This window comes from Maniola hyperantus, chromosome 4, assembly GCF_902806685.2.
Source record: "Maniola hyperantus chromosome 4, iAphHyp1.2, whole genome shotgun sequence".
Lineage (NCBI taxonomy): Eukaryota > Metazoa > Arthropoda > Insecta > Lepidoptera > Nymphalidae > Maniola > Maniola hyperantus.
Window position 1 is genome coordinate 2,954,936 of NC_048539.1, and position 12,891 is coordinate 2,967,826.

General features: G+C 39.4%; 2 protein-coding genes across 5 annotated transcripts in view; both read left to right on the forward strand.

Moving 5' to 3' along the window:
- Positions 1-12,243, forward strand: part of LOC117996991 (MICOS complex subunit MIC27-like) — a 103,785-nt gene extending 91,542 nt beyond the window's left edge. Inside the window, exon 6 of the mRNA XM_069509821.1 lies at positions 12,200-12,243. Within this exon, the coding sequence (XP_069365922.1) occupies positions 12,200-12,228 (29 nt within the window). The 3' untranslated portion in view covers positions 12,229-12,243. The remainder of the gene's footprint in view (positions 1-12,199) is intronic.
- The window catches only part of LOC117981808 (adenylyl cyclase 78C-like), an 83,205-nt gene continuing 70,818 nt past the window's right edge, over positions 505-12,891 (forward strand). For all 4 annotated transcript variants that reach the window (XM_034968005.2, XM_069509756.1, XM_069509755.1 and 1 more), the window contains exon 1: positions 505-719. The gene's annotated coding sequence lies outside the window, so the exon portion shown is untranslated. The remainder of the gene's footprint in view (positions 720-12,891) is intronic.

The following is a 12,891-nucleotide window of genomic DNA, read 5'->3' on the forward strand; positions in this document are numbered from 1 at the left end:
GCATAGAGACCTTTTGCCTATAAGATCGCATCGCTCACTACAACGCCATGTAGGTTTTTTATATTCACTATAGGCATACACTTGACCACAATCACATCTGATGGAAAGTGATGATGCGGACTAAGATGGTACGCGTCTGCCTAGAAGATGCCTATATTCACTCTTGTTTTAAAGATACCTACTCAGATTGTAATAGTTGGTAGGAAACAGACCGCGAAAAAACGGTAAATGTCTGCATGGATTATAGAGGTCATTAAAATCGGGAATTGAACTCCAAAATCCTATTTTCAAGGCGGGCGTTCGGTTACGCCACTGATTCAATAGTAATAAATATACTTAACCGATAAAAAATTGCTCGCTTCTGAAGACCCGTCAAGATAAAGTTGAGCTCAATACAAATATCTATTGGAACTTCCTCACAGCTGGTCATCTGTGTGACATCACATCTTTGCTTTAACATAGCATATTATTTTGTTGTATCATTGAGTCAGTTGGATACACGCGTCGGTTCTGACCACATGTGCGTTTCCTATGTAACTAACTAATACGATTTATTTACCTACCTAAACTCTATAAGTTAATTGTGTAACGACTGTGACTGGATTATTACACAAGTGATACCTAACTAATAACGGTTATGTGCACGTAATTGTATTAGGTACTTCGTTACTGAGTGCCTAAGCCGTTTACTTATCAGTGATTGTGGAACGGATTTTGCGGTAAGTAAATAAAGTAAACTTTTTTATAGACAGCCTCCAGACACTGTGTAATGTAAACAGGCTTCAACCGACCGCCGGTTGTGCCAGATCCTTTTTTCCATGCACATGCAAACTGTGGAATCAACTCCCATCGGCGGTGTTCCCACTAGATTACAACATGGGGTTATTCAAGGGGCGGACCAACAAATTCCTGAAAGGTCGGCAACGTATCGGCGGTTCCTCTGGTGCTGCAAATGAGGGCGGCAGTAATCACTTACCATTAGGTGGCCCGCCTGCTCATTTACTCGCTATTTTTATTTTATTTAAAAACAAACTAATTATCTGGCTGACACTATAGTCTGTACTGCGCTATGGACTTAATAAAGAGATCCCAGGTTCCCGGCTCGCAGTTCATAAAATCCAAAGCATCGAAGCTTAGGAGTGAGTTGCTTCATCATGATTCATGATCAACCCATCGTCGGCTTACTACAAAGTACAAGTCTCCTCTCCAAGGGTTTTGGCCATAGTCTACCATGCTGGCAAATACTTATGCGGATTGGCAGAATTCACACACCTTTGAGAACATAATGGAGAACTGTCAGGCATGCAGATTTCCTCACGATGTTTTCCTTCACCGTTAAAACAAGTAATATTTTAATTGCTTAGAACGCCCATAACTCCGAAAAGTTAGAGGTGCGTGCCCGGGAATGAAACCCTGACCTCTCGCGTCTTAACCAGGCTATCAGGGTTTGTATTGTAATAGCTCGAATACTTACTTAGATTAAATTAGAGTTCTGTTAAATAATTTTAAGTGATTTATGAGATACTTATATTTCGCGACAGGTTGAGATGACAATCGGGGGACGCCCTGCACACCCACACGTCACCCCCTCTCGTCCGCAACAGGTTAGCGCGGGGGCTGTGCGGGCGGGTGTGCGGGGCGTTACCTCTCCGATGGCCATCTCGACCTGTCGCGGACTATAGTGCTAACGTCGCTTCAACTTTCGAGACGGCTACTGTACTAATTTCTGGATTTCAGTTCGTCATTTTACCATTCAGCTTTTGAGGCATTCGTAAAACTTTTGTGATTCCCCGATCGTTAATGCTCTTCCCATTATGTCGGACATCTGATAATATCGAGTGCTCCATTTGTTTTATCTAGCCGTTAATCAGTTTGACTAGACTTCGTACTTTGTACTTATTTAGTTCTAAGAATAAAAGTGCGAAGGCTTTGTCTCCCTGGTTTAGCCTTGAGACAAAATTTATCGATTTTTGGGTTCCGTAACCAACGGGTAAAACGGAGCCCTATTATATATGTCACTCTGCTGTCTGTCTGTCGGTCCGCGTGTCACGGGTCTCTAGCTCGTAAACAAAAATTTTAGGTTTGTACCTGAAATTTTGGTATTTGCTGTAGAACGTTGACCCAAAACCGAATATTGAATCAGAAATTCAATCAAATTATTTTTCAGAGGAGCTCCCATACACCATACTACCCAGGTTAAAAAGCGAAAGTGTGTTTGTTTGTTGGTTTGTTCTTCAATCACACCGTAACGGAGCAACGGATCGGCGTGAATTTTTACTTAAAGACATGGAAAGTGACATATTAGGCTACTTTTATCCCGGGAAATCTAATAGGTGGAAAATAAGTCGATTTAAAAAATATTTTGAAAAATTTAGATCAGTAGGTACATTACGGTATTCGACTGTTGCGGATTTGCATTGCGCGTATGCGCTTTGTTAGTACTTAAACGCAAGGAAACACTTCAAAGATCCTCCGAACCCTCCAAATGGGCCTGGGTATTATAAAACTGCCATACCCCTTCCAGGTTAGCCCGCTTCCATCTTAGACTGCATCATCATTACCACCAGGTGAAATTGCAGTCAAGGGCTAACTTGTTTCTAAATAAAAAAAAATCAAAAAACTTTTTTCCTCGTCAATGAAGCTTAGCAAAGTGCACATTCACTGAGCTTTCAAAGTGCCATTATCTTATAGATAACCGATACAACATGTAGGTACTTAGGTACTTGTATTGATAAAAATCGTTCGTGTTTTCTGGTAACCTTGCATGTTGGAAAAACATTTTTATTAAGTACATCGAGCTAAAAATAGTCCTAATCGCTTTTCCTTCCATTGTGTACCTATTACATAGAGAAAAGCGCGTTGTTTTACCCATATGCTTTACGACTACCTATCCCAGATTGTTTGTATCTAAGCAATGACTAGAAGTCAATCGTGATTTCCATTATCCATATTATCCATACTAATATTATAAATGCGAAAGTGTGTCTGTCTGTCTGCTAGCTTTTCACGGTCCAACAGATTTTGATAGAATTTGGTACAGAGTTAGCTTACAACTCGGGGAAGGACATAGGCTACTTTTTATCCTGAAAAATCAAAGAGTTCCCACGGGATTTTCGAAAAACCTCTATTCACGCGGACGAAGTCGCGGGCATCCTCTAGTATATAATATATCTCACCCCGCTATACTCATACGTATTTTTAAAGGGAGTAAAGGACCCCGGATGGGTTCGAAACTAGTCGGGCTAACGTCGACTAAACACGTGAGTATAGCCGGGTGAGAGATATCATTGTATCTAAGTGACCTTTTGTTCCGCTGGTAAGAATGCAATTAGGCATCCCGGACAAAAGCTGGTATAGTGTATGCCTACTCCCTGGCACTGTGAGACTTTCTGGCACACAACAGCATACCCACTAAAAAACCCAGCGGTACCGTCCACGTCAAGTATACGGCGTCTCGGGATCCCGGATATCGGATGCGACTGAGACAGGTTTATATCGAATACCTAAGGTGGGAGGAGGTGAGCATAATGTCTTCTTCCTCTCCCCTGTGTCCTTCTGCGGAGAGGGTAGGCGTCAGCGTCCACTTTTCGTTACCGCTCCGCGGCCTTCTTTAGTGATACATATCGTGACTTGCACTGTGCAATATCATCATCATTTATTATTAAAAAAAAAAAATTACCCCATCGCCGCCGGCCCACCAATGATAAGGAACTTCTCCTTTTAGAATGAGAAGAACCGCCATTCTCAAATGTCATCATCATCATCATGATCAACCCATCGCCGGATCACTACAGAGCACGGGTCTTCTCTTAGAGTGAAAAGGGTTTGGGCCTTACGCACGATGGCTAAGACGTGCGGATTTTCAGACTTCACACACCTTTGAGACCATTTTATGGTGAATTCTCAGGTTTCCTTCACCGTTAAAGCAAGTGATATTTAATTACTTCAAACCCACATAACTCTGAAAAGCTAGAGGTGCGTACCTGGGATCGAACCCCAGACCTCAGAACCAATCTTTCGAATCAACCTAGCTGTTTCCATTACGAAAAATGCAGCCAGCATAAATATTTACATATTACATATACAATAATCTATCTATCTAATTAAGTTAGTCATAAGATCTTAATTTAAATGAGGACTTTAAAAAGTACTTAATAGGTACCGTATACCTACTCATGTAATAATTCTTTTTCTATTCTTCTCAATGTAAAAGTACATCAATAAAATTCTATGTATAGGTACAATACAATATGAGAAGCTTTCAGCCAATCTGTTGTGTTATCGACAAGATAACATGATATCGATAAAAACATTGATGTACCTACCTATCCGCTAAACTACTCATTGTAGCCTTGATTTTGGGGCTTTTGTGGGTACGTCAATATTATACAAATATCATGATCATCCCATCGCCGGCTCACTACAGAGCACGGGTCTCCTCTCAGATTGAGAAGGGAGTGACACACGCACGTGAATAGTAGCAAGTAGCTGTCATTCCACTGCAATCGTGCAGTGAGGGTAAAATTGCTTTCGGTGGGCGTACAGTGCGGTTGTAGAAAAAGGAGAGTGGAATAAGGTCAAAAACTCCTCAGAGCTGGTTAGTTTGGGATTAGCCACCAGTCATACTGTCCGCTTTTTAGGGTTCCGTACCTGAAGGGTGCCACCGTTTGACCCTATTACTAAGACTTCGCTGTCCGTCCATCCGTCCGTCTGTCCACTATAACAACAAATAAGAACTTTAATATGACCGCCATGAAAATTAAAAAAAATATATACGTGTTATTTCTTGTATGATGGTACGGAGCCCTTCGTATGCGAGTCTGACTCGCACTTGACCTATTTTTTTGCGCTGAACTAGACCTTACGCTATCGAGCTATGTTATAATAGGCATTGTACCTACGTACCTATACTGTATAGATGTAGGGGCCGGCAATATCCCGTACACCACCTAAGATTTATGGTCTTAATATACCTTGCAATCTTCGTAAATCAATATCTGGGCAGTAGGCTAAACAATTTTAGCCGCCAAAGATACCACGAAATCAGAGATACTGGCTATCTCCAACTTTTATGATAAGTATTACCTGCAGAGTTTCATTTGATTCTTCTTAGTAGGAAGAGCATTCCGATCCAGTCGTAGTTAAAGCACTTTTAAACGCATTTGAATAAAAAACTTTTTCTATTCGATGGCCCCTTAAATACAATTTCACCTGCTGGATGTAAATATGCAGTCTAAGATGGAACATGTACGGGGTAAACCCATATGTCTAACCCCAATAGTATTTAGGTGGCAGCGTATCAGAACGTTAAATCGCTTGGTGACTAGCCAGCCCGCGACAAAAGCCTTTCACAAGATCAATGGTCAGAACAGACAGAGACAATTTTATAGAAATACAGCCTAACCTAACCAACTAACCACCCTATAAGAAATTAAGTAAGTAATTAGTAATTCTAATTAATATCTAAATAGACATATCAATCTATTTCATACCAATTTCTGAATACATGGTCTATATTCTCTATTTTTGTGACTTCGTATTATCTATTTATTATTGTTTGTATATGTGTGTGATAATTGGGAAAAATATGATTTTCATATGTTTTAGACCCTTCGCAAGCCGCAAAATTCTGGACAACTTTTAATGTATTCAGAGTAGTCGCGGTGGAGGTCCATTAAAACTAATTTATTACGCTTAATTACTGCGGCCTGCACGGGATTACTTACTTACCTACCTATCTATTATATTTTGTAGATGCTATCTACCAAATAAACAGTGATAGCCCAGTGGTTAACGGTTGAAATTAATCATCATCATCATCATGATCAACCCATTGCCGGCTCACTACAGAGCACGGGTCTCCTCTCAGAGTATGAAGGGTTTTGGACATAGTCTACCACGATGGCCATGTGCGGATTGGTAGACTTTACACACATTTGAGAACATTATGGAGAACTCTCAGGCATGCAGGTTTCCTTTGCCGTTAAAACAAGTGATATTTAATAACTTAAACGCACATAACTCCGAAAAGTTAGAGGTGCGTGCCTGGGATCGAACACCGACCTTCGATTAGACGGCGGACGTCCTAACCGCTAGGCTATCACAGCACAATCTACATAATTCTATCAGAATGTACCTACGTTATCTGTCGATAAATTAAAAGATTAAGACTAAAGTGACGATGCAACCTAAAGTGGAGAACGCTTGCCTAGAAGATGCTTGCCTATACTCTCTAGGTACCTATAAAATGTATTCAAAGTAAAAGGGAAAACTGAAGCCGGAAGGGTATTCCATATCCTAGCAGTACGAATTAGAAACGAGGAAGCTTTAGGCCCTTCATACACTGCGGTACTCGCAAGAGACGATACCGCAGTCGTATGCCTGTAGAATGCCATATTCGCTACTCGAGTTTCGTACCCTATGCTACTAAAAACAAAGAATTCTTCTTGAACTTTAATGTCAAACTGCTGATCCGTCGCCATTTTGCCGAGATTCGTAGGAGACGCAACGCGCAGGCAACGACATGGTGGGTATTGCGAAACTAGTAGCAGATGTGAAGATACCGTAGCGAAGTGTGATACTCCTCGGCGACTCATCTTCGAGACTCGCGTAGGATACTAGTCGTCTGTAAGTATCGTAATGTAAGAAGGGCCACGTAGATCTGATTCTGAATCTAAATATTATATAAAAGGAAAAGGTGACTGACTGACTGACTCACTGATCTATCAACGCACAGCTTAAACTACTGGACGGATCGGGCTGAAATTTGGCATCCAGATAGCTATTATGATGTAGGCATCCATTAAGAAAGGATTTTTGAAAATTCAACCCCTATGGGGTTGAAATAGGGGTTTGAAATTTGTGTAGTCCACGCGGACGAAGTCGCGAGCATAAGCTAGTAAAAAATAAATATTAATTGTACCTACATCTGCGTGTAGATATAGCTGCGTGTATAGGTGATGTGTATTGAAAGGAGACATAGGGTCCAGGGCGTATTGTTAGCGAAAGAAGGCCATTATCGGAATAAGACGCATTGTAATCATATAAAGGGGCCGGAGTGTGCACAGACAGCTCACTCACGTGAATTACGTCGCCAATAACGTGACGCGACGGGACAGGGCCAAATATATACTTAGGTATGTAATACCTAAGCCAGGGGTCCAACGCAGTGTAGGTATTTTTGCTCCAAATAATCATACAATATGTCGATTTTCGCGAATATTGATCGAAAGTAGCTGATGCCCGCGACTTCGTCCGCGTAGAATTAAGTTTTTTAAAAATCCCGTGGGAACTCTTTGATTTTAGCTTGGATAAAAAGAAGCCTACGTAGCTCTCCAGGTCTTTATATATAACCATGCAAAAAATCACGTCAATCCGTTGCACTGTTGCGACGTGATTGAAGGACAAACCAACAAACCAACAAACCAACAAACCGACAAACCAACACATTTTCGCATTTATATTAAACTAGCTTATGCACGCGACTTCGTCTGCGTGGACTTTTCAAATTTCAAACCCCCTTAGGGGTTGAATTTTCAAAAATCCTTTCTTAGCGGATGCCTACGTCAAGCTATCTGCATGCCAAATTTCAGCCCGATCCGTCCAATGGTTTGAGCTGTGCGTTGATAGATCAATCAGTCAGTCAGTCAGTCAGTCAGTCAATCAGTCACCTTTGCCTTTTATATATTTAAAAGTATGATATTAAGGGTACTGATAAGGATACCTACTGATAGCGAACCGCCCCGGCTTCGCACGGGTGCTTGACAATAAAATATAGCCTACGTTACTCATGAAGAATGTAGCTTAAGGTGACGCAGTACGCTCGACCGAACCTGTTAGCTTTTCACTTGACATTGTATGAGAAAGGTGAGAGGCACGATGATTTTCGCCGAAATCAAGGGTTTAGGAAAAGTATTTTTGAGAAAAAACTACTGAGTTTGTTGTTGCAAATTATAGTTATTTCAACTAATGAAGAAATAAACTATGTTTGATGTTAAATTTCTTTAGAATTTTCATACCCCTAATCTCATTTATTTACGCCCAAAGTTGTCACAAATTTAGTGTTAAAATAGGAATCTTTTGAGGCTCGTAACTTTAAAATCAATATTTTCTTCAATGTTTCATATATCAATAAACCTAGATAATGATTGATGAGATTAATCGATATAATACTTAGTTTTGAGCGTACAGTATCAAATAATGTAGTAATTACCCTCCTACGTTTGTATGAAGAAAGCACCGTCCTGAGCCCCCTTAATGAAAGAATTTTCAAAATCGATTCAGTAGTTCCAGAGATTACTTCCTACAAACAAACTTACAAACTTTACCACTTGTAGTCTAGATTATAGGACAACGAATCTACCTCTAACTTGTCGGAGCTACGAACACTTGCTTTTATAACAGAGAAGGAAAACATCGTGAGGAAACTTGCGTGCCTGAAAATTCTCCATAATGCTCTGACTGAATGGACACCAAGAAATCATTAATGGACTAAGAGCCAACGAGTGCCAGACCTTCCTTATTTTATAAAAGCTGTAAGTTTATCTGCGTAGCTGCATACTCTCGGTATTTATGTACATACTATATTTCTAGTAACGTTTTCAGAATAATTAGTATTAATAACCCTAGTTCTAGTTAGACAATAGGAATTACCTATATTCGACTTGTCTAATAGGTATTATAGGTAGGTATCTCAAGTTAATATTTCGTTGCCAAAAAACCACATTAGAATATTCAAAGATAAAAATTATTCTGAACGGAGAAAAGTAAATCTAATTTGCGTTTCAATGACGGTTTCAGAACACGATTTCGTGTCGTTGATTTAATCGAGCGTGTTATGAATCGAGAATCGAATGTATTAGCTAATGTTTGCAGACTGAGTGTCCTAATGGTAAGAAAAGAGTAGGTTTTGTAGTACTTAGGTCTAATGAGAATCTAGTGTCACTTAAAATGCAAGCTGCATTTTCTTCTCTTTTTACTACCAATCCTACCCGCGCTCGTTGTGTACCTACGTATATAACTCAGCCTGAAAGACCCGTCCTAATTTGCGCTTCATGGATTGAAGTTCCACATCATAAAGATATCGCTACACGGCCTGCTGCCACAGAAGATATAATAGTATTAACGTCTGCTGCCTACTGCCTATGTAGGTACTGCTTGACAAGGAATACGGTATTTGACAACTAGTCAAATCAGCAACTTTTTATCAAACGTCAAAACGCGCACTTAGTTTCAATGCGATATTCTATGAAATACTTGAATGTGACGTCACAGCATAATGACGTACTTTTTTTAGTTTAATTGATAGTTTAAAATAGTTATTACACTTTAAAACTAGCAAAGGACGTGGATTTTACGTATTTTGGAAGACCCTCTATTTAATAATCACTGAGAAATAATTTATTTTTGATGTAGTCAAATACCCAATTAGTCCAATTTTCGCAATTTTTATTACGTCATTCTTATGTGTATGTTCGGTATACTAATATATCTTATTCAAAAGATATCCTAGATCCACATATTAAATTAAAACATAATAAGTAGGTATCTATTTTGCATACAGCATCTGCATTCTGCAATAGACACTAAAACATGAGTGCATTTCGCAGGGACCTTGCGGTGTCCATTTATAATCATAATGCATAAATAGTTTCTGCATACTGACACCATATTACACTGATAATGCTAAGCGGGTTGCGAAGCTGAAGTGGCAATGGGCAGGGCACATAGTTCGGAAAACCGATAGACGTTGGGGTCCCAAGGTGCTGGAATGGCGACCTCGCACCAGAAGACGCAGTGTTGGAAGACCCCCCACTAGGTGGACGGACGACATCAGACGAGTCGCAGGGGAGCCGACAGTCCCTACAAGAGACCTATGTCCAGCAGTGGACGTCTATCGGTTGAAGTTGATGATGATGAATGGGACTGGGTGTCTTTTTAGGGTTCCGTACCCAAAGGGTAAAACGGGACCCTATTATTAAGACTCCGCTGTCCGCCCGTCTGTCTGCCACCAAGCTGTATCTAATGAACCGTGATAGACAGTTGAAATTTTCACAGATGATGTATTTCTGTTGCCGCTATAATAAAAAATAATAAAAACAGAATAAAATAAATATTTAAGGGGGCTTCCATACAACAAACGTATTTTTTTTGCTTGTTTTCATAGATAATGGTACGGAACCCTTAGTGCGTGAGTCCGACTCGCACTTGGCCGGTTTTTTTTATTTGCAGACTAGCGCTTGGGTGTCATCAGACTCGTTCATAAGTGATGATGCAGCCTAAGATGGAGCGTGATTGTCTCTTGGCTCTATTAACGATACGATTAAAAGAGCCCTTGCCACCATAGATATTCCTGCACTCATTGAGCCGGCAGGGATTAGTCGGGATGATGGCAAGAGACCTTATGGATTGACGCTGGTTCCCTGGGAACGGGGACGGGCGCTAATGTGGGACGCAACTTGCGTTGACACAAGCATCAAGCACCAAGACCGGTAGCCGCAGCAGAAACAGCTGAAAATGGCATGCGGCGCAAGTATATAACTCTCTTATAGAGAGTTACATTTTTGTTCCGTTTGCCGTGGAGACCCTGGAGCCATAGAGTCTTAGTGCTAAAAAAAATGTATGAGACATTTCACCGCGATTAATAGCCTCATCTGGTGACAGAAGGGCTGGCTCATTTTTTGCGCAATGGATCAGCCTGGCTGTCCAGCGCGGAAATGCAGCCAGTATTCTTGGCACCATTCCACACGGGCATGATTTATATAGTAATTAGATAAGGCTAGCTTTATTAAGTTTTAGTGTAATATTTTGATTGTCTTATAATCAGGCACCAGGACATCCTATGAATACTGGAGCATGTGGAGTCGCTATTTAAGTGACAAACAGAGTGTACGAGAGAGTCCTATGTAAGTAGCTACTGGTAGCTACGCTTGAAAGTACCCCGCATAAGGTCTCCTCTTATGAATATGATTAATTATGAGTAGATGATACTAGGATCTTAATTTTTTTATTTTTTTTTTATTTTTTTTTATTTGACTAACCAACAACATTTACACATACACAAGTATTTACATACAAAAGGATTTATAACTAAAGGACACATAGCATAAACGTTAACAACTGGCTAGTACATAAGATTTAGATACAATGATGTTATGACTTTAAAAGGCAGTAAAGTAAAGCAAAATGTAATAAGGAATTAGCACGTTAAATCGGTTACGTCTCATTACAAACTGATTAATTAGCTCCCTTTCGTAGGGAGATAATGACGTTACGACGAAAGCAGGTTGTCGTAGAATTAAAAATATTTAGCTGTCGATCTTTCTGATGAAGCGTATTAAATTGATGACAGATACGATTGAGGAAAGAGTGCGTCGCAAAAACAGTGCGGCAGGGCTTAGTTGGAAATACGTTGTAAGTGCGAGTTGCTCGTTTTGGGATTTTACAATTTAGACCTATTTTTGACAAAAGTGTGGTATCCGTTTGATTGTTGATGATTTTATGCAGTAGGATTGTATCAAGTAGCATACGGCGCAAGCATAGAGAATCGAGTTTAAAATATTTTAACTTGTCTTCATAAGAGGAATTGACAAGCTTTCTATTGAATTTAAAGAGAAGTCTTCGTAAGAAACGTCTTTGCACTGATTCAACGGCATCGGCATACGTTTTCTGGTAAGGGGACCAAACTGGGGCACCATATTCTAGGATACTGCGAATAAGACTTTTATAAAGATGCATTAGACTTAAAGGGTTTTTAAAATCTTTTGTTATTCTGAAAATGAAACCCATCATTTTATTAGCTTTTGTGATTGTGTTATTTATGTGTAACTTAAATGTTAGAGATGTATCAAAAGTTATACCAAGATCTCTAGCACTAGTCTTAGCAGGCAGTTTATTATTTTCAAGAAAATAATCAAATTTAACTTTATTGGTTTTTTTAGTAAAATTAAGTACAAAGCATTTGTTTACATTTAAAAACATAGCATTCTGTTCGCACCACAATTTAACAGAATCCAAATCGCTCTGTAGCGATATGCAATCTTGAACATTATTTATGGCAGCATATATCTTTAGATCATCTGCATAAAGGAGGCAATTATTTTTTATGATCGATGTGATGTCGTTAATAAAAATAATGAATAGCAAAGGACCCAGATGCGATCCCTGAGGTACTCCTGATGGAACCGTTATTGGTTTGGAGTAAAACCCGTTGACTGCAACTATTTGTGACCTATTTGTAACATATGATATAACCCATCGTAGCAAATCCCCATGAACCCCATATTTTACCAGTTTCTGAAAAAGTAATCGATGATTCACTTTGTCGAACGCCTTTTGGAAATCGGTATACACCGCATCAACTTGTTTTTTACTGTCGAGACAATTTATTAGGAAATTCGAATATTCTGCTAGATTCGTAACAGTAGATTTATTTTTAACAAAACCATGTTGTTGTGGAGAAATTAGTGGTTTAAATAAATAATAAATATAATCATAAACAATACTCTCAAATATTTTGGCAAAACAATTTAAAATGCATATAGGGCGATAATTACTGCATTCAGTTTTTGTGCCTGCTTTAAAAATTGGAATTACATGAGCAACTTTCCATAGATCTGGAAAGCATCCAGTGCTCAAAGATTTATTGAAAATTAATACCAAAGGTGCTACGAGTTCTATACCGCAAGATTTAATAAAGAATGAGGGAATTCCATCGGGCCCTGGTCCCTTGTTCCGATCTAGAGTCTTAATTTTATACAAAATCTCGCTTTCCGATAGTGTTAACTTGCTTAAAGTGTTTGTGTGAGTTTCTGCAAAGCATGAGCTTAATGATGTGTTATCGTTATCTTGAATATACACTGATGCGAAGTAATCTGAAAATAACTGACAAAT